The 23,291-nt window shown below is 35.7% G+C and overlaps 1 protein-coding gene across 3 annotated transcripts; it reads right to left on the reverse strand.

Moving 5' to 3' along the window:
* Positions 1 to 400: 400 nt before the first annotated feature.
* UBLCP1 (ubiquitin like domain containing CTD phosphatase 1) lies at positions 401 to 21,422 on the reverse strand. Of its 3 annotated transcripts, XM_027033337.2 has the most exons (11): positions 21,129 to 21,412; positions 17,674 to 17,871; positions 16,806 to 16,897; positions 16,318 to 16,403; positions 16,115 to 16,230; positions 15,001 to 15,099; positions 12,653 to 12,690; positions 11,647 to 11,745; positions 7,995 to 8,111; positions 3,801 to 3,928; positions 401 to 1,509 (listed from the first exon to the last, which is right to left on the reverse strand). In XM_027033337.2, the coding sequence occupies exons 2-11, from the start codon at positions 17,825 to 17,827 to the stop codon at positions 1,482 to 1,484; spliced, it is 957 nt and encodes a 318-aa protein (XP_026889138.1). In that variant the 5' UTR covers positions 17,828 to 17,871; positions 21,129 to 21,412; the 3' UTR covers positions 401 to 1,481. The 3 variants fall into 3 exon arrangements, with proteins under 3 accessions (XP_026889138.1, XP_026889149.1, XP_053055596.1); XM_027033348.2 differs by lacking the exons at positions 401 to 1,509; positions 3,801 to 3,928 and adding an exon at positions 5,332 to 5,621 and having other exon boundaries at positions 21,129 to 21,416; XM_053199621.1 differs by lacking the exons at positions 401 to 1,509; positions 3,801 to 3,928; positions 7,995 to 8,111 and adding an exon at positions 11,347 to 11,571 and having other exon boundaries at positions 21,129 to 21,422.
* Between the last annotated feature and the right edge of the window lie 1,869 nt (positions 21,423 to 23,291).

Here is a 23,291-nt window from a genome sequence, read left to right on the forward strand (position 1 = left end):
TCTTACAAGGGGAAAATGCCCCAGTGAAATGAATATTCAAAAACTGCTACTCCATCCTTATTTAAATTTAGCCTCACAATTTAGAAAGATGTTTTTAATTGAATCATTTTAATTATTTAAGAGTTCTCTAACACTTCCACACTATGTAGCTTTATAATAACCTGTCACAAAGAAAACAGCTTATCTTCCTGAAAACATGGTAGTTTGTAGAATTAAGTGATTTAACATATCTCATTAGCTGCTAAAACCAATTCTGAATGCATGAATAGTGATATACACACTTTTAAACCATACATGTTTAGTGTTTTTCAAGAGGCCGTTGCCTGAACCTAATGTTTGTTTCGTTTTGTGATTCCACAAAGAGGCAAAATATTTGGGGTAGTACAGACCAAAACCAATGTTTTAAGAAAAAGTATTTATTATTTACACCACCGAAATAGTCCCGTAAGAACAATATACACCATGTTTATTTGAAAGGACCGGATTCCTTTCAAATACAAGATCTGTATAAAGCAATACTGTCAACACAAACAGTGGTCACATTACATATCTGCGGGCTTAGGCATTGCAAATAATTTTTTTTTTAATCTTATGGCTAAATATTTTCACTGAAAGTGTTTGCATTTGACAATATACAGCTGGAACAGAACAAAAACTTTTTGTTCATGCTTTTTAGGGCTGAACCCCAGTGATATGTCCCACTTAAAAATGTATTGCCTTTAATTGCTTTTATGACAATGGTTTTAGGCAGAAGTGCTTCTACTGAGCCACCAAAAAGACACTTTTGTTCCTTAGTTTTATTCTTCAGTCTTATGTTTTCTATTTCTCATACTATGAGACATACTTGTATCACAGCTGATGTTTTCCAGTTTTACTCAAAGAACACAGACATACATATAGACCAAACTGAGACAGATCAAAGTGTAGAGATGTAAATAGTGCACAGTAAGAAGAGAAATTGTGTCTACAACAAAGGAATAAAAAAAAAAAAACTCTCAGTGATTTTAAGCATACCAAACTAGGTTCCTTACGCAAAAACTTTTTTTTTTTTTTTTTTTTTTTTTGGTTTTAAAGGGAAAAGCAGTAGCTTCAACATGGGTTTGGCCTCAGATTTAGTTAGACAACAGCACAATGAGACAAAACGCAAAACATAACTTGTTTCCAAAGCCACAAAATGACACTGTTGAGTATATATTTTTGTCCACTTTTTTGTGTGTGTGGGGAAAAAAACTCAGTACTCAATGCTGGAGAAAATATTTTTCAAGAGTAACAGTATATTCATATAGGGGGAAAAGGATTTTTTAAGCGTATTGCTATGATCTTCAAAAAATATAAAATTAAATTTACAAAAAAACTGGAAGACCAAGTATAAGCAGTCTGATATTCGCTGCAGTGTCCAGCACTATCATAATGATTTCTAGCAGAAAAGCAAGAAGTTCGTGATCTCAAGTATCCTCGGTAACTGCTCATGTAACTGGTAACTACTGTCCTTGCTTCTTTGACAGATACCTGCAAGAAATAAAATAAAGATGTCTACCCTGTATCACAATAAATTCACAATAAAAATCTAACTCCTCCCAAAGGAAGCAGTTAATTTTAATAACAAAACTTTTCCAGATGAGTAATAATTGTTAATAATCACTAATACCTGTTGACTGTTTATGTGCCATCCACTGGTTTTGTTTGGTTGGGGTTTTGTTGTTGTAGAGAGAGAGAAAGAGAGAGAGAGAGAATGAGCAGGGAAGAGACAGAGGGGGAGGGAGAGAGAATCCCAAACAGGCTCCAGCTGTCAGCTCAGAGCCTGATTCGGAGCTTGATACCATGAACCACCTGAGGCGAAATCAAGAGGTGGACACTTAACCCACTGAGCCACGCAGGTGCCCCCCCCCCCCCCCCCCGGCAATGTTTTAAGTACAGGTATTAATTCGTTTAGTCCTCACAACAGCTCAATGAAGAGCTTTTATTTATTTTGAGAGAGAGACAGAGACAGAGAGAGCACAAGCAGGGGAGGGGCAGAGAGAGAGAGAGAGAGAGAGAGAGAGAATCCCAAGCAAGCTCTGCATTGTCAGCAGGGAGCCCAAAGCGAGGCTTGAACCCACGAACAAGGAGATCATGACCTGAGCCAAAACCAAGAGCTAAACACTTAACTGACTGAGCCACCCAGGCAGGCCAAAAGAGCTTTCTTTTAGAATGTATTCCTATTTTACAGACATGAAAAGGGTAAGCAATTTGCCCAAGTTCAACAAACTAGAAAGTGGCAGAGCTTATATTCAAAACAAGACTCTGAGACTGCACTCTCTCCCTTCGTAGTGTATGACTTCCTAAAGTGAAAGTGATATATTAACTAACATTGCAATTTTCATAAAGAATTTCACACTCATTTAAAGACCTTATTTTTCTTGAGTAAAGACTGTGGACCACAGATACTAAAAGACTCTGATCAAGAGTGTAAAGATGTGAAGATGTTAATTTACTAAGTAAACAATTTTTCCTTCACATTATTTTATAGGAATCTACCATTAAATTCAAAGTTTTATCTCTATTTCTCACATGTATAAATTACTATACTTAGTAGTATTGGGTGGGAAAGAGTTCTTAAAATCAGAAGACCTGGACAAGTCTTTTTGTTTTGTTTTGTTTTGAATATTTATTTTTGAGAGGGAGAGAAAGAGGGAGGGAGGGAGGGGCAGAGAGAGGCAGGGACAGAGGATCCAAAGCAAGCTCTGTGCTGACAGCAGCAAGCCCAATGCAAGGCTCAGACTCAAGAACCATGAGATCATGACCTAAGCTGAAGTTGGATGCTTAACCAACTGAGTCAAGATGCCCCAAGAAGACCTGGACAAGTTTTTATGGTGCAAAACGTGCTCAATTTGTAGCATTTATTATCTCCATTCCTTAGTTACACCATCTGTAATTTGGAGATGAGAATAAAAATGCCTGCTTTATCTTCCTAATAGAATTATGAGAATCATCTAATAAGAAGCTATATGTCAGCACAGAGCCCAATGCAGGGCTTGAAGCACTTGAACCCACAAAAGAAAGAGCTTTCTTTTAGAATTTATTCCTGTTTAGCATATTTTAGCCTATTACATGAATGGTTTCTTTTGTTGCTGTATTTATGCAACCAGATCTTTTAAAGATCTAATTCCAAAAAATTACTTGCAGTACACATAATCCTGTCCACTTCTCCAGAAGTTATCCCTGGTTCATTATCTTGATGTTTATATGCAGTCTATATGTAGATTTGTGCTTATGTAGATATGTTTGTGCTTAGAAAAAAGGCTAGAAGATCATAAATCAAGATGGTAACTGTGGTTCTCTTTAGAAAAGAAAATCATTAAGTAATTGTTTCTCTACTGGATTAAAGTTTTCAAATTTTTCTGCTATACAGAGCAATTACTTGCAGAGTGATTTTTAACAAAAAAAAATTTTAGTGTGTTTTATTTTATCCTGACTTTATTTTACATATAAGAACAGGGACTACATTCTCGTATGATTTATAAAAGGGTGACCTATCTAGCGTCACAGAATTAATTTCCAAGTAGCATCACAGATGTGTACCAATCTCAAATCCTCTCTCCTAGAAGTATTAAAGACCCTAAGAGATGTGGGTTTATGAACAAGTTAGAGGTTAAGATGAAAAGGAAAAATACTTTTGGGGGGGATGTCACTGGATTAGAAAACAGTTTTAGAATTCACGCATCTTAAATAAAATTCAGAATTATGTGTATACGAGGGTCACCAGATAATTTTTTCATTCATTAATGTAAATAGGAAATGAATAAGAAATTAGCACTTACCTTTCCCAATATTTGTGATTTAGGTCCAAAAAGTCATCTAATTTTGCTATTTCCTTGAGGTACTGAGTTAATTTTAAAAGTTCCTTGTCTTTATCTCGATTTAGGTGCGCTTTCATAAAAGGTCTTATCTGTTAGGAAGCAAACATCCAACACTTCAAATTACAATAAGGAAACTGGCACAAATCTACCCTACCCTCTCATTAGGATTCAGTAATGAGATTAAAATATCACTAAGAGGACTTTTGCACTGTCTCAGTGTAATAAACTGACAGTCATGCTATAATGTTCCTAATGCAAGTTAAGAGTTCTTCCACCTCATTTACCTTACGTTACCTTTTCAGTCTGAACCTGGCAACACCAGCTTTCTTACGGCACTTGAACTCTACGTGGCTTCTCTACTCTGTAAAACTGCCAGACTTTTTCCTCTTCTATCAATCCAGCTGCTTCGTACCAATTAATTCATGCCACCTAACTCATAAAATGTTAATCCAAATACAAGCTTGATCTAACAGGGGAGTGAAATAAATTTTAACAATGATGATTTCCATTTCCGTGTTTTTCTATAAAATTTTACATAGCTATTATATATTTATATATTTTCTCTCGTTTTACCGCAAGTATTTTTATCATTAAAGTCCCCGTAAAAGTACTTTTAGCTCTGCAAGAGTTTTCCCATAAAAAGAAGTCATATTTTCCAGATTTTTAAGGTTGATATATTTTATGATGAAAAGCATTCATTTCAAAAGCATGAAAGTCAGGATGGTAGATAGGGTAGAGAATTGTTAACTAGTAAGGGATATTTCTATCTTGACTTGGTGGTAATTACATGTGTTATCTTTGTATCTATTTGTTAAATTATAAATTTTATGCACTTTTCTTTGTCACAGTTCCAATAAAGAGTTTTGTCTTTTTAGGTTATCAGTTCAAATATCTTTATAAAACTCAAGACAACCTTTCAACAATTTTTAATTAATTTTAGATGAAACGGTATGTCTGGGATTTGCTTTAATTACAGAGAGGGAAGTAGGTTGGGTACAGAGCGAACAATCATCTAAGAATTAATAAGTTGTTTAAACTGAATCATGCAAACACAGAAGTTCATTATATAATCCTATATAGTTCTATTTATATTTGGATTTTTCCATTTTATAAAAAACTTTTTTAAAATCATATTCTTAAAACACACATATAAGGAGAACTGAATAAATCACACTTAGTAAAGTATTAATATATCCTTATCATGATTTAGAGAAAATGCAAACTGCTTATTAGTTATTAATTTTACATAGTAAACTGAAAAACAGAGGACATTTAGTTCTGTCCCCTGTTAAGTACAATGAACCCAAAGAAGTCAATACCCTATCAAGAATAGGAAAGGTCTTAAATATTTTATATATATCTATATATCTATATATATATAGAAAAGTATATATATATCTATCTATATATATAGAAAAGTATATATATATCTATATATATAAAAGTATATATATATATATATATAGATATAGATATATATATACTTTTCTTCTCTGTTATTGGAAAAACACACCACCAGCTTGAAATGGTCAGAAGAAAATTTTCCCTATGTTCTACTCGCATCAGAACAGCTTGGTGTCAGGACCCCCATTAGTCAGTTAGGCTTCCACAACTTTGAGGGCACCAATCAGAGCTGTCAGGGGGAGTCTGCACAGATGGAGGCAGTTGTAGATTCTGCCCCCAAACAGGTAGAGTGGGCAGTGCTGTCTCACAGCAGCAGCTATGCATGTAGGAGATCAGGAAGATTCTCTTCAAGAATCAGACCTTGCTTAAGCCCTGGGGCTGGGAGTAAAGAGGCATGATATCAGGATGTGATGAAAGGAGTTTCTACATAATCTTGGGCAATATTATAATGTTTCAAAGTATTCCTTCATTCAAGTAAAAAAAGATAACATGCTAACTTTTAAACTATTAACATACAATGTGCCAATGTGATTCCTAGTTTAACAGAAGGAAGGGATTTTGACTAAAGACAAAGTACAGTTTCTGTGGCTGGTAAATAAGATTTACCAAGGTCCTGCTAAGTTAGGTTGACTTTCTAAACATTTAGTCTTAAGCACTATTAAACAGCAAAACTAAAATACTCCTATGACTCTGGATCCAAAAGTTAAACTAGTTAAGTGCAAAAAAAGTCTATTATCCACCCAACTTCACTTGATCTAGCATAATCATTTCTTTTTGTACCATTCTTCAAAAATGATCTCACTAACAGGACAGGCAACATATGTGACCACTACAGTCTCATATCAAAGAAACATTTTTAGGAACTTAAGATGGTCTAGATTATCTGCATTTTCTTGTATTATCATTTCCTTGTACAAATAACAATATGAAGTTTTCAGAGTACTGATTTATCGATGACCAAAACTCAAGTTTTGTTAGTTCAGTACTGTATTTATTCATAATTCACAATGCCTTCCATATCCCATGTCAAACCTTAAGATTGGCAAGCTTATATTATAAGTTTGCTCTTTTAAAAAGAAGCAGTCTTTAAGATCTCTGTGAAATCTTTTTTGAGACTTCTATCAAGAGCATTATGAAACCATGACAACAAAACACAGTAAGAATATTTCTCAATTTCAAAACGGCTTCTATGTCAATGTGGGCAGATCATTAATAATTACCTTCTTATAAGAGGTTTTCAAAAGGAGACATGTGAGAGATTACCTATAGAATGTTTAAAAATATCTCTCCTGAATTAAAATTTGGGCAGTTTGGAGACTTAGGTATTTTTAGGAATTCATTCAGTGATTCTACAAAGTACCTTGTTTAAAAAAATAATAATAATCCTGCTCTAAACTAACATGAAGAACTAGAAGTTTATATCATCTTTGCATCCAGAGATAAGTAGGGCCCAAATGTGGGCTGGAAAAATAAAGTTTCTTCTAAACACACATGAAACTAAGGATTATGTAATTTTTTTAAGTTAAAGCTTTCCTCAAAAATCACTCCTTGAACATCATGATGACTCCACTTCCTGTCCTGAGCAGGTATTAACCACTAGTTTCATTTGGTTTAGATCAAATGAATCTTTCCTCACGAATTTATTTCTGTACAACAGCTGGTAAACTACGCACAAGAAAAACACTTCTTCCAAAGCCTCAAACAGACACCATTTTTAAAGAGGAACATAACCACCAATCTACCTCAAGTACTTTTCATCCAAGTCAATAGCTTATATAATTGCTGCAACTCACTACTGAGATCAGCATTCTGTCTCTCAGTTATCCTCATACACTAAAGAGTACATCCAGAGTCTATAAGGAAAGCTTAAAAAATGTACTTTCTTCTAAGTTTTCTCTTTTAAAGTTATCAAGAACCCAACTTGTGGAAAGGTTCAGGACTGAGAATAAAAATATCTTAGGGTTCATATTTCCATTTCAGATTGAGATTCCACTTGTATTAGTATAATATGAAGCTATCTTTTCCATTTTCACATCGTACTGACATTCAGGCAACCATAGGTACCAGAAATGTAAAGTTTCAAATTTTTCCCTTACCAATGTTATGCTGCCACCAGGATTAAATGTTACCATCATATCTACAAAACTGCATCTGACTTCATGCTAAAATCACTGGCTTAGGAATCAAGTCACTTAGACTCCAACTCAAATTCTGTCATTAACCAGTCACATACATAACTTTGGGCAAGTTACAAATTTTCTGATCCTCCGATTGTTTACATAAAGTTAAGAAGATAGACAAAATGATTGAGATTCCTAGCTCTGGCATTTTATAACTCTTAAGATCTCTACTTTTCCTGTATGAATTTTCAAAACCCTTAGTTTCAGTTTAAACAGGAAAAAATAAGCTTTTACTGCCAGCTTTCAAGCTAACATCAACTAACATCAGAAATTCTAAGATTTGTATCGCTAATAAAATGTCTGATGCTTTCATTTATGATGCTAAAAGTCAACAAAAGCCCGTATGTTGCTCCACAAAGCTGATTAAAAACACCTGGATAAATTGGCAAACTAAGAAGATATCAATGTGGGAAACAGAATGTTCAACTGTAGATGAATTTTTCTAAATATGTAAGCTTTCTTGCCTGTGACCATAATATAGGACTTCTGAAAATTTATGAAACTCAACAGTGCTAAAGTTCTACCACAAATTCCAGATTACATAAGCATAATAAGTAAAATTATGTCTTACCTTTAATCCATTCTGTGGGTTCATTAGAAAATTTCTTCCAATGTCATCAAACATAATAGTGTTTTTTTTGCTGTAAAACTCCGAAAACTTTCCCCATATGACACCAAGAGGCTTTACCTTAGAATAAAAGTTTAGATTTAACTCAATTTTATCAGTAGTTCATCCTTTCTTAAAAGCAGAGATACCTCAAAATGCCCTGCAGAACTGCATCAGAGCACTCGCTTTCTCCTGTAGGACGCTGAGGGCTGGCTATGTGAAAGGATCACAGCTGAGATGCAACACATTTTAAAACACAATGGATCTCACAATGTTAACATCTGAAAGGTCTGTTCATGTCTACCTGACTAAACTCACTGTAAGACTTTCCATAATTTTAATGTGAACATTGGAGGTCAAAGGAGGGGTAATTATTTAAAAAGAATCCGAAGTAATTGTCTGAGTAGTCACATGACTTCCTGAGCTAATACGTGCCCCTCAGAGCCTGAATGTCACATGGGGTCTGTTTTCAAAATTAGAAAACCTTAATAATAAACAATGTACCTGGCTCTATTAATACAGAACTTAAATATTTTGTAGAGGAAAGAAAATTGATTCTGCCTTTAATTTAGTGGCACAGGTGCACAACTTCTAGGGCAACTGCTTAACTTCAAACGCACTATAATTTGTAATCTCTTGCTTTTATTTCTGAGCTGTTGTTTTTACAGAAGGAGAGTAAGAAAGCACGTGACCGGGGGGAGAGGGGTAGAGGGAGAAAGATCGTCTTAAGCAGGTTCCACGCTCAGCATGGAACCTGACGTGAGGCTTGATTCCACAACCCTGGGATCATGACCTTAACCAAAATCAAGAGCCAGATGGTCAACTGACTGAACCACCCAGACACCCCTAGTTCTGAGTTCCTTTTTTTTTTTTAAGTTTATTTATTTATTTTTGAGAGAGACAGAGACAGCGTGAGCAGGGGAGGGGCAGAGAGATAGGGAGTGAAAAATAATCCCAAGCAGACTCCATGCTGTCAGCAGGGAGCCTGATGCAGGGCTTGAACTCACAAAATGTGAGATCATGACCTGAGCTGAAACCAAGAGTCGGACGCTTAACCAACTGAGCCACCCAGGCACCCCTAGTTCTGAGTTCTTAAAATAAGTCTTCAAAAAGATAATTCCTTACACATTCCTATCTGTTGGTACTTGCATATATTCTCTATAAAACCACACAAGAATGTAGGAAGAGAAGACTAACTGGCTAGAGGGCCAGGTGGGAAGAGGACTTTTCATTACATACTTTCTTATTTTTGAATATCAATTTATTATACACATTCAGAAAATTTTTTAAATAAATTAATTTTTAGAAGTACTTTTTGCTGAAGACAGGAGTCTCATTTATGGTAATATGAGATTCTATGATAATAATATTAGGAGATTAAATGGTAGTATACAAATGATGACAAAAGTTGTCATTTAAAAATATTCTTTTTTACTTTCTAGAACATATTTTAATATGGAGAAAGACTTTTTTTTTCTTAGTGTCTTAGCTACTGCAAAGAATGATATTAAAATTACTTTACTATCTAAAATACTTTAATTTTATTTGCCTTACTTTTTACTATTTGTTTACTACTGAAACAGACCCCCCAAATACTTCAAGACAAAGATGGAACTGACCCAGTAAGCTAATTCTTCATTTTCTTAGCTAACAAAAAGACTTAAGAAAGAGGACAAGAGCTCTGGTTTATGACACCCAGGGTTAGAAATCCTGCATCCTCTTAAATAGTGCTGTCACTTTCTAATTACATCAAGTGCACTCTGTTCCCTAAAACATGGACTACTTTGTTCTCAATTAAATACTGCTGACTATAGGAAAAAAACATGAAAACACAAAAAAGCACACAAGAACAGTTAAAATTACTTATAATCCAATCATTACCAAGGATAATAATTAGCTATTCTGATAATACTGTATTTGCCTCCAGTCTTTTTTATAAACATCAACAGCTTTTGAGTTCACAGATGTTTTGTTAAGTGGGAACCTGAACCAAATAAGAGCTAAAAACTATTTCTAACAGTCTGCAAATACTGCCCTCTAAGTATTTTTTTCACTTTAATGACGTATCATGAAAAATTTTTCATTCACTAAATATTCTATTACATCATTCCATTACATGAACAAAAATTTTTATACCCAATTCCCTATTGGATATTGAGGATTTATTCACTTTTTTTTGAAGTATAATTAACATACAGTGTTTTAGTAGTTTCAAGTGTACAACACAGTGATTCAACAATTCTACACATTACTTGGTGCTCCCCACGGTAAGTGCAGTCACCATCTATATCACCATACAACGTCGTTACAACATTATTGACTATATTGCCTATGCTGTACTTTTCATCTCCATGACTTATTTATTTCATAACTGGAAGTCTGTGCCTTTTAATCTCCTTCATCTATTTCACCCATCTCCTCACCTATCTCCTCTCTGGCAACCACCAGATTTATTTTTATTTCTAATTTTTAACTATTATAAACACTACTATGTTTAACACTTCCCAAACTCATTTTAGTGTTTAGATTTTATGAATGTACTATTTTAGTACATTATAATGTTCTTCTCTTCATGTAGGAAGTATTTCCTTTATTGAATAAATCTCCATCACTTAAATAAACCTATATAAGATTTCAATGATTTCAATACAGTCCCCACTAGGCTTTCCTAGTTTGCTAATAGTTCTCCCCAATTCCTACTAGTTCATGAGCTTCCCAAAGCTATAGACTATGTCTCCTCATCTCCAACAGTGCCTTCCACAATATGTTCTAGTAGGAGTTCAATAATAGGACTGGTTACTTGATGAGTAAACAAATTAAAGAACTCTAATCTTTTTAGCCCAACCTTTTCTTCGGACAGTCTTGTTGCTCTTCTCTAGGGCTACACATACATCATAGCAAAGTACATGCATTATGGTATCTGTTTTTATTTATCAAATTTTATATGGCGCGGGGCGAGTATGTTTTGGTTTGCTTCTAGTGTTTTCCTTGATGACACCTACCCTGTTTTTAGCAACACTGTGCTGCCATCATCATGGAATAATTATCCATGACCGTTGACACTCCTGCCTCAAGATCCTTAATTCTATCATTAAAATTCCAATCTATTAGCCCTACATACATCTTCCTATGTCAAACTCAACTGATGCTTTCTATCCTCTCAGATATACTTCCTAACTCTTTCTGTAGTTTATTCCATCAATATAAATACAAAAAGTACGCTAGAGGGGCACCCAGTTGGCTCAGTCAATACAGCATGCAACTCTTGATCTCAGAGTTATGAGTTCAATTCCCACAATGGATGTAGAGATTAGTTACAAAAATAAAATCTTTAAAAAAAAAAAAAAAAAGTTACGCTAGAAAATAAGTCTTTAAACAGAAGATGATTTTTTTTAAGTTTATTTATTTTGAGAGAGAAAGAGAGAATGTGCAAGCATGGGAAAGGCAAAGAAAGAGGGAGAGAGAGGATCCCAAGCAGGCTCCTCACTTTCAGCGGGGAGCCCGATGTGGGGCCTGAACTCCTGAACCCTGGGATCATGACCTGAGCCGAAACTAAGAGTCAGTCTATTAACCAACTGAGCCACCCAGGTACCTTGGAAGTAAAATGATTTCTTACATCTATTAATCCTCTCCTTGGAGTATGTACTGTTATCATAGCAGCACTGTCCAACATGAAGGTAATCTTATAATTTGCATTTGTGCTCACTCCCAGCTCCTATAAATACAAATATTCATGTGGTTAAAACATAATAATATGAAAAATTCCAAGCTTTCTGAATACTCCAGCTACAATTTCCTACAATGCCAACTTTCTACCCTACTGGCCACCACACCTTGCTCAACAACTAGCAAGTTTTTTAGTTTCATTTTACTAAGTCAATAAATGAGTCCAAAGAAATTAAACTAGAAACAGACTACATCCCATTTTGTATTTCAGAAGAACATCACTTCTTTAAGTATTACAACCAAGGCAAAAGAAGGGGCAAAAAAGGATTGTAAATGGGGGATTAAAAAAAGGGGGAGCTGTGCTGTACTTTTTTTGAAAAAGACTTAATTGTTCAATACAATCCACTATTGAACAGACTTTAAACACACCTCTATTCCTTTTTTTTTTCAATATATGAAATTTATTGTCAAATTGGTTTCCATACAACACCCAGTGCTCATCCCAAAAGGTGCCCTCCTCAATACCCATCACCCACCCTCCCCTCCCTCCCACCCCCCATCAACCCTCAATTTGTTCTCACTTTTTAAGAGTCTCTTATGCTTTGGCTCTCTCCCACTCTAACCTCTTTTTTTTTTTTTCTTCCCCTCCCCCATGGGTTTCTGTTAAGTTTCTCAGGATCCACATAGGAGTGAACACATATGGTATCTGTCTTTCTCTGTATGGCTTATTTCACTTAGCATAACACTCTCCAGTTCCATCCACGTTGCTACAAAGGGCCATATTTCATTCTTTCTCATTGCCACGTAGTACTCCATTGAACACACCTCTATTCCTAATAATGGCATTTGTTTATCTACTAAATGCCCTCTGATGAGATGAAATCAATTCAACTTGGAACTTCTAAAAAGACAAATGCAATTTGAAAACATTCTTAAATGGATTGTCTAACACTTACTTTCATTTTAGCTTCAATCCACTTCATATTTGTTGCAGCTAAAATATGAAGAATGATAATATGATACAAATGAAAAGCTTGGACTTCATTTAAAATTTTTTTCTTCTCTATAAGTAAGTTTTCTAAGCAAGATTAAAAGTTCAAATGCATTACAAATAAGAATTCCTAACATATTTATGGTTATTTTAAGTATTCTTAAAAGTAAACTTATTTTTAGTGTGTCAACACAAAATAGAATTTTAACAACTCTTATCTAAAAGATACAGGTCACCAATGTTCAAAAGAATTTTGGATCTAGGTAATTCATAAATTAAAACCTAAACTCCTTTTTAAAAACAGCCCTAAAACTATTTTCTTATCAATGCAAACTTAAATATAGGGTGCCTGGATCTCCAATCTATTTCCACATTCCCACTGCCATGCAATGCATTGGTATCTATGTCAATATAAGCAAATCAGTGTTATGTGCCAAAAGTTGATGCCAAAGTTGACTGCTAGGCCTGATGAAAATTAGCATTTTGCCAGGAAACTTAGTGCTTATTCAGTATAGGCGCTTTTAACAATGAGTCTGAGACAACTAAATTAATAAATGCTATCTACGTATCTGCTCATTGTGAGACACCAACCAGTTTCTCAAGATCACTGATATTAAAATTCAACCCTGTTTTATATGCCTTCTGGTCCCAAGTTACTAGACTAAACTACATTTTAAACATTTTACCTAATTGTTTTTTAATTTTAAAAATTTTATTAAGTAAAATGCTTAAAAAGGAAACAAGTTTAATTATTTAAAGTGTGTATATGAGTATGTATGTATTTTTTAAAGGCAAAAGAGGTACCTGAGCTCTCAAAATAAAAATCTTTGCACACATATACAAAAACAGAAAGAATCACCTTATACACAAAACTGGTCAGTTGAACTAGAATTTGAGAGACTGATGTATCTACAATGACAACGATCACAAGATAGGGAAAAACAATTTTTTTTTAATTCAGTATTTATTTTGGGTCTATAATACCCAAATGAAAACAAAAATATTCATAGCTAATAAAAAGGGTTTCCAATTAAGTAATTACTATACGACAGACATACTGACACTTTTATTCTTGCAACTACCCTGTAATATAGGTTTACTTATCTTCATTTCTCAGACAAGGAACTTAAGGCTCAGAGAGATTAACTGACCTCCCCAGTGTCACAAAGTAAGGACCAAGTCAGAATTAAAACTCTATTTAGCTCTAAAGTAAAGTGCCTTTTTCAACATACGGCCACAAAAATATCATAATTTATAAAAATAACTTATTTTAAACCTATGATGGTAAAAAGTTCTCTAAATTTCTAAGTCTAGTTTAATAACATTTAGAGGAAAACCTTTTTTTCTCAAATGTCATCTTAGGTGTCAGTTGAACAAAAATATGTTCCCAGGAAGCTCTCTTCTCTGTACATTATAAGCCAAGAAATTATGTATTTAACTATGTATTTAACCTTAATGGCTATGAACTCATATTAATACTGAACAGAAATTAATAATTTCCTCTGATTAAAAGGAAAAGTACAAAGGAAATTTAAAGATTGAAGTAACAACTATGTGGTCACTCATCAAAAACCCAGTACAATTAAGTGCAGCATCTTTAACTGATGAGATTTTATTTAATTCATAATCAGGATAGCTCATTTCTGCCTATGACTTGCCAAGAGGCAACGTTAAATGTTTGAGAGGTAAGATATAAATCAACACACTGCTTCCCTTAGCAATAAAGTCTTACCAGAAAAAAATGTCCATTGAACTAAACAGTGTGCTCAGTATGTAATAAATTTACTTTTTGGAGCAAACTGATCTTATTATGGACCTGTAAATTCCTGGAATGGGCCACCAACCACAATTTAAGCAATACTGCTTTAGTCCATCTATTAATTTCCCTAGTAAATTCACATTCCTTTACTTCTGAAGAACATCACTGTGATTTTTCTACACACATCTTTCTCCAACTGTTTTGAAACTACAGTGATAAAGGAGAAAGCAACAATATCTGGAGTCTTCAGAGATTCTACAGTAAAGATCAGAAAGAAAAGTTCTCATCAAGGTGAGGTCTTACGGAAATAAGATCATTTTTGTTCTGACAGCATCATCTACTCTCTTTCTACATTTAACTATTTCAATGGTAATGGTAAATGTAAGTTTAAATTGTGTTGCAAGAAAGTTAAATATGCTTCATTAGAAATTTGATAAAGCAAATGAAAAACGTATCATATTTAACCTGATGTCATGTTAAGTCACTTTATAAAGCAGAACAACTTACAGAACAACATTACTTCCATAGAAATCTAAACAAAAAATATAGCTTACACCAAATAACAATGTCATAATCCTCATATGCAGATGTGAGGAATTCGTGAAGATATGGCCGCATTAATTCTACTCCAGTCTCTGCACAAGACCTATGGTCTAAAAAAAAATCAGTCACAGATGATTATTAGTTTGTTATCATAGATAAGTACATGATATCAACGAAACTTATAAAATGTAATATAAACATTCAGATGCAAATTACATAAGACTGAATTACATTGGCTGATAAACAGGTCTTTCAAAGCACACAATTTAAAATCCTTGCAATCTAATTTTAATTAATCGACTTTAATTTGTGAAGAGCAATACCCAGAATTCAGGCTTATACAGTAAACTGTAAATTTATTTTTCACATAGCCTCTAAAATATAGATGTTATTTTGTGACATGGAAAGCAAACTAGAGCCACCTATACTCACTTTTAGCCATTCACCTTCCAGATAGAATCACATTTCTCCAAAATGACAGGCCCAATTAACTTAATTATCAAATTTTAAAATAAGTATACATTAACCTATGACCTGTACTTAAAGTTTAGGATGAGAGCTAAATAAATTCATGCTTGTATCAGGAGTTAACTAATCACTTCTTAGCAATATTTTTGGATGAAATAAACATCTTCTTTCTCTTTTTTTGACATGAGAAATTTTAAATTCAAGAATCTGCCCTGAACATAATTAAATGAAAAACCAGGGATAAAATATCAAAAACAAGTTTTAAATAGTCCTCATAAAAATTTAAATGTTAATCAACAAGGAATACCTTGGTTAAATTATGATGCATCCATTAACTACAGTACTGTGTGACTAAAAACTATATACATTTAATTCACAATGAGTATATTGAATGACTGCGATATTCAATATATCATCAAGTAAAAGTAAAAAGGATATACATACAAACACACCCTGGAAGATACACACCAAATATAAGAATAGTTATCTTTGGGTTTTGGGGTTACAGGTAACTTCTAAATTTTCTATAATGAATGATTTACTTTTTATAAGAAGAAAAGCTTTCAAATATTTCATACTGGAAGAAAAAAGTAAACAAAAGGAAAAAAAGAGTTGTTATGGGTAACAGAAGATGAAGCACAATTTCAGCTGACTTACCAAATAACGTATAATCAACATCTAGTACCAAAAGCTTTTTCCCTTCCCTGGGAGGATTCAAAATCTCCACTTTGTACTCCTTCACTCTGCGGGAAATTTTCAATAGGTTTTCTTCCCTAGTAGAAAAATAAATTCAGATGAAACATTCACCTTTTTTTTTTTCACATTATAACCCATTTCCTTTGATAGTGAAAAGCACTTACCTATTTTCTACTTCAACTACTTCATCTTCAATATCAAAGTCGTTGACAACATCATCATTGTCTGGAGGTGGACCTAAGACATCTTCCTATTAAGATGAAAAAATGGTTTTGTTTTACCAGATTATCTTTAACATAACAAATGCATGCATAGCATAAAAAGCAAATAAAAGATACAATCTGAGTTCAAGAATCTTTCAAAGATAGACTGTGAGAAAATTTCCACATTTTATACTTCATTATATATGTTCACTGGACAGATTTACCCATGTTAAATTTGACCATTTGCACTACACTTACAGCTAACTATATACTAACAAGTTCCCTAATATTTGTTTTCTGCTGAGTTAATACCACATACATTGGGAAGCTTTAATTTTTCACTTACTGTTAAACTGACAATTTTACCACAATTAAAATTATGATATAACAGTGTAATATAAATCATAGTATCTTCAAAGGGACAAATGGTAACAAAAGTAAACATTTACCAAGCTCTCCTCACGAGTTCCCATCATCATGATTTTAGTATTTGGTTTCAGTTTGAGAGCTCCAAGCTTAACATCATTTTCTGCAGGTTTGCCTACAATACAAGCAAATGACTGTTTTCTCACTAAAGTTCAGGTGCTGGTTTCACTATCCCATTATATAAAACCCTAACATTAAAAGGTTTGGTACAGATTCCACAGCAGTTTCTTTTTTCTTAAATTAACAAACTGTCACTGCTGAATTAGCAATGTCTAACACACTAAGAAGTAACAACTAACACAAGATTGTTTTTCCCCAACTCCATCTAAGAGGAACACTTTTATCCAGCTAGCTAAATGAAACAAATTCATGTTATATTTTGCCATTCAAAATGAAGATGTTTTCCAAAAGGTCTTGAGCATTGAGCACCTAAGATAAAACTAAAGATTTACTGCTACCCAAAATTCACCTTTCCATGATATGATAAACACAAACACTTTCAAGCTGTATATGAACACTGCCTATAATTTTTAAATCATCATTATTTTTGAAGCAGCAAAGATAATTTAGGGAGAGTAGAAGAACCAAACTGTAATGAAAAAGCTGCGCTAGAACAAAGATGTCAGAAATTACGCTGTTTTACCTGAGGCTTCTGTGCCAAAGGTTTAACAAGCAAACACCAACTGGCAGAAGAATCAAAAGTAATCTTAATAGTGATGGTATTTTCAAGTAACTTTTAAAATTCACACTTTTACTATAAAACAATTTTAGGAATATCCTTATCAAAGAAATCTCCAAGGGGAAAGACTTACTAAAGAGAAAAGATAATAGCTAATATAAAAAAATCACAAACATATGAATGCAAGAGGTTTAAAGCGAAGAGAGAATTACCTTTAACTTTGAGTCCAAGTAACTTTTGGCGTTCTGGTAGCACTCCTGTAAGGGTCTTAAGAAATTGCTTGAGATCTAGCACAGTATCATCTTCTGAAAGTGTGGTCACTGAATATTCCTGTCCACCCCATTTTACAATGATAGGGAGAGCCATCCTTGAAACATATGATCAAGCAGCTTTTACTCAGAAAAAGATTCCTAAAAAGAGAGAGATATACAAGTAAATAAGTTAAAATAGATACATCAAAGATGTAGCCAAACTTGTAACTAAATTTTAGGAGCAATGTACTTTGAGTCTTTCTTTACAACTTGATGGTGGAGAAACAAGATTTTCTCCTTACAGAAATGCTACCAGAACACCAAAAGTTATTAGGATTCAAAGTTAAAATTCCCCTACCCTCCCAATTTTTGGCTTAAGTTACTACTTCATAACACTCAGATTCTGCCTGTCCAACCGTTAAGCTGCAATGATACGCTACCTATACCTTCCTCTTTGACCAGGTTTATGCTACAGGCAAGTTTCTCCATGATGGACCATTCATATTTATTTAACATTTGAGAAGTGGTACAGAGAGTCGTTAAAAGGGCAAACTCTAGAGTACCTGGGTTCAGATCCCAGCTTTCCCACTTACTAGCTATTTGACTTTGGGAAGTTACCAGACTCTTAGTGTCTAGGTTTACAGACTCTTAGTGTCTAGATAATACTACCTACTGTGGGGTTCTTATGAGGGTTAAATTAGCTAATATTTATAAGTCACACAGACCTGGCACATAGTAAGCACTACACAAATTAAGCACTGGCTAAATAAATTTTCTTAAAAACTGGAACTGAAGTATTCCAGGCACTGTGCTAAATAGCAAACAGCCATTATTTGTTTCATATTTAGTAAGTTGTACAGTTTTCATGCAATGTCATTTAACAAGGTTGATAAGAATTGTCCCTCTTTTACAATTAAGGAAATGAGAGTTCGGGGAGTAATCTTCGGAGAAGATACTTCGGAGAAGTATGTAATCTTTTCATGGGCACATAGGTGGGAACACAACAGGTCTTCTGACTAAATTTCATGTTTCTTCTCCTACATCACAACTGTGTCTCTTGAAAGATCAGTAAATACAAAACCCACAGACACAGATATAAACACACAAAATTATACAGCAGCTACTATTCTTATCAACCATTAACATGTAGGTCTCTTCCCTCTAAAAGCTTTCTACCAGTTTTCCTAGGTGCATTTCCCTCACAGGTCAGAGAACGGAATTTCCTAATTTCAAAAATATTGGTCTTTACAAATGCTATCACTTATTTAATGAAATATTTGCTTGCATTCTTCCTGAATTATCACCAACAGCAAGGCAGCAAACTGAATCATGTGAAAATAATTTAGAAACTTAAACTGTCTTCACCATGTCCACTAGAAGATAGCACCATAAATTCACTTAATACTTACTCTCTTATGTTTACAACCTACACTACTGAAATTTAAATAAAGTGTGTTAATTTAGGGCAATGTAATCCATTTTAGAGATAACTTGCTAGCAAATGTTATGATCGTCAATAAAGCGCCAAACAGACCTCTTGAACCAAACTGAAATATGGTTTAAATACTATTTTTCTGTAAAGGTGGGAATAAAAATGAAAATTCACAAGAGCTAGGAATGCAACCAGTACTAACAGTTTATGTTGTGTTGAGGGGAGCATAGAGTTTGGAGTGAGGTCACCTGAGCTCCAGATGAGTTTAGACAAGTCACCTCTAGACCAGCATTCTCAAAGTGTGGTCTCAGACCAATGACAGCATGACCCTACTTGGTAACTTGTTAAAAACATAATTGGGGCTGGAGAGAAAGGACCTAGCAATTTGTGTTTTAACAGTCCGTGTCCCAGCCTCCCCCAACCCCACCATTTCTGAGGCACACTAAAAGTTTGAGAGCCAATACTCTAGACTCCTCAATTTTCTCGGCTAAGAAAGAAAATACGCTGAATGGCATGGGCTCTTATGCTTAATAAAGTAGTATACAAATGTTATACATCACCTATAACACTAGTGGGAATTCCAAGTTAGCAAGTGCTCTAAAGGACCAAGCATAACAAAACAAATACCATTAATATTTTTAAATTCATAGCCCTAAAACTACTTTTCAACTTCATTTCTTCAATAGTGAGATCATTCACAAAGGAACAACACAATGCAAACGCATGAGTCATTTTGTTTTCACATTTAACCTTTCTCACACAATTCTAATACAGGAAAACCTTGGATTCTGAGTAACTTGTTGTGCGAGTGTTCTCCACGATGTGCAAATTTTCCTAATAAACTTTAACTTGATAAACGAATGATGTCCTGCAATAGTAGTATGTGACGCTACATGATCACATTTAAATGATCCCATGATCACAACTAAGCCAATGGTTCTTGAAATTTGCTTTGATATACGAGTACTTTAGATTACAAGCATGTTTCCAGAACGAATTATGCTCCCAAACCAAGGTTTTACTGTACTTTGTATCTTTCTAGGCCCTATCAGATTTATAAACTGAAAAAGGATTTGGGGGGGGGGGGGGCGGGTCAATTAAACCCAAACAAGTAAGTAAGGTTCACACCTTTAGGGTGAACCTAGAGTCAGGAAGAGCTGTTTGGGTTAGCTCTTCTGCCTAACATACTGTACTGACTTGCCTAGTCAGTTCCAAAATTCCTGACCCCAAATGAGGTAATTAAGATCTACTTAGCAAGAACAGTGCTAAGGATGAGATAACACCCTGACGGCACTTTGTAAACTGTAGAGAGGAAGACAAATGGTGGAGATAACAGAACAAGGCCAGCACGCTAAACAACTTAATTATATCACTTAATCTTCACAATCCTGAACAACTATTGTCTTCATCATAGAGATTCAAAAACTGAAAAAGAAAGAAAACAACTTGTCCAAGACCACACAACTAACATGCGGCAAAGGTGGAATTTTGAAACTAACAGCAGCAGAAGTTAACACCTTGGGAATTGGGAGTAGGTTAACTTTTCAACAAGCCTACAGCACAGCAACAGCAACTGCGTGGTAGTGCAGAGGCAGCAGCCCTGGGACAACATACAAGCATAGTCCATACTCAAAAACCCCGGAGGCCGGGATGCCTTCAATAGGAAGGAGGAGGAGAGATGGACAAACCCCGGAGGAGGGAGGAATGAAGTTTGGGGACGCAAAACCCACTGGGGGACGGGAAGCCCACGACATAGACAAGGCCGGATGGGAGGGCGGCAGCCCCTGCGACGAGCGGGCCGGGGCCGGAGGCCTGGGCCGCAGACTAGGGCAGACGCGGCCCAGGGCGCCCACAAGCAGCCTCCAGCCCTCCAGGGCCGACCGCAGGGGAGGCCCGCCGCGCCAGCAGCAGGGCTGAGCTTCGCCCCCTCGGCCCCAACGGCCTCTCAGTGGGCAACGCACCGAGGTGCCCCGCGTCCCCTCACCTGGAGCGCGGCGGAACCGGCAGCAGTGGACGCAAGAACCGGCCGCGGCGGAACAGAGGGTGACCGGAAGTGAAGACGGACCGGAACCGGCTAACGAACCGGAAGTTCAAGTTTGAAACGGAAACGCGCCGGAGACCAGACGGTTGCTTCTCGTGTTTGTCTTTGGTGAGGCTAATCCTATATAGCTGCTATCAGGGATCTCCTCACCTGGCGACGGAGCCAGGCCTTTCCGAGACAGTTACCCCCTGTTCAGATACCTACGATCCTTGGATGGCTGCCCGCCCTCCCCCGTTCTGCGCATGCGCCCTCTAGTGGGCGCAGAGCTGGCGGGTGCTTCAGGGATTTGACGTCTTTGGTATTGTTTCGCCGAAGTCGGAGGTGGGTCAGTGGTGTTGCGCTGGCTTCCCGGGGGGTGCTGAGACCTTCGTAGGACTCTGCCGTAGGACTCGTGGGGCTGTGTCATGTTCCGGATGAGGGCTAAAAGGTGACCTTTGATGACTGAAGACTTTAGACTCCCTCCTTGGCATCAGGGGCTACCTGCACTAGTGATTTTAGGAGCCTAAACTTCTACCCATTTTATCCAGTGTAAGGGTAAATTGAGGACCGTCAGGAATGGGAAGGGGCAAGCCTAAATAGCTCAGAAAACCAAGGCAGCGAATCTCAGTATGAGAGCTGCCATCGAGGTTACTCCAGTATAGAATTTTGCCTCCACCTGCCCATCCCCGCCCCCACTCCATTTTTCCCTCTGAATGCGAGGTAAGCCATTTACAAACCCTGACAAAAGAACTGTAGATTTTAATGGAAATTCAGAGCTGTTCCAATCTGATTCATACAATGAACTCCCAGCGTGCATCACTTGATGTCAGACAGGAGGAAACAAAAAAATAAATTGCCACTAGATTGTTGTATATGGCGCCAAGCAAAACTTAAAATTTTGAAAAGGAAGGGAAAATGAGCATATTGGCCTCACATAAGCACCAGTCTTTGAATTATGTATTTTTTTTCCTTCTCATTGGCAGTGATGTAACTGATTCAGGTTTCCCTTTTGGCTGTGACCAAGAGAAGCAAAGAACCAAGTTTTGTGTCCTAACAATTTTTTAGTTAAGGCAAACACTATTTTATGTTCTCCTTACCTCTCTCTTTTGGTAATTTTTATTGCACTAGTAATGCATGGAAAGTCTCTCATTTTTAAAAATGAAACATTTTCAATAAAAGGAAAAAAACTATATGCCCTCTTTCTTTAAAAAAAGGGGGGCGGGGAGAGAGAGAGGAAAGGAGAACCCAAAATTAAAAGAATTTGTACAAGAATCACACATTAACAGTCCAGCCAAAGAGATGGTCAAAAACCAGGGATTGAACTCTAGAATGAATTACAGTTTTCTTTCAACCCAGTCTGTACCTTGTTCATGTGCTAACCAGTTGCTTGGCCACTTTGTATTTTTTTGCTGTTATTAGAGAAGCTTGTTTTTGTTCATCATAAATGTCTACTAAAGCATTTTAAAGTTTAATTCTAAGCAACAGGAATCATAAAGAGATTCTTCTTTTTAATAGTAAAATAGCCATTAAATGAAAGGTCTGATAAGTTTGGTGTTCCCCGAGTGTGGATAATTTAATAATTCCTAATTGTTGAACAGTGGATTTCTCAGAGAATAATGGTAGCAAACTATTTTGGACAGAGTCCATCTAACAGATGATTTGCCCATATGTCAGTTCTTCCAAGTCCATTTCTATTAAGGTAAACATCATGAAATCAAAAATTATGTTAAGAATAAAGGAGCTGGATTCCTGGTAACTAGGAATAAATACAAAATGGACTTCTAAAAAAGTGCTCATAGCAACTCACAAGTGCCATTAGGAAGTGAATAATTAAACTTCTGCCTCTTGTTGCTCACTAGACCCTCTCTCCTAATGTACTTGTGCCTCACTCATAATTCGTTGAAGCAGCTAGAGGCCTGGGAATTCCGAGAGTTTCAGTAGGTTGTTGGGTCTAAGATACTAAAAGAAACATGGAACCAATTTCATAAAATCTGATGTTAAACTGCTGATATCACTGTGATCGTGTTTGGATTGTGAGGCTAAAGGACATTGCTGCACCCCAGCCAGACATCCACTACCACCTTGCTTTTACCTCCATGTTCCCCTGACCTGTTTACTTCCTTCCCC

This window comes from Acinonyx jubatus, chromosome A1, assembly GCF_027475565.1.
Source record: "Acinonyx jubatus isolate Ajub_Pintada_27869175 chromosome A1, VMU_Ajub_asm_v1.0, whole genome shotgun sequence".
In the NCBI taxonomy this organism is placed as follows: Eukaryota; Metazoa; Chordata; class Mammalia; order Carnivora; family Felidae; genus Acinonyx; species Acinonyx jubatus.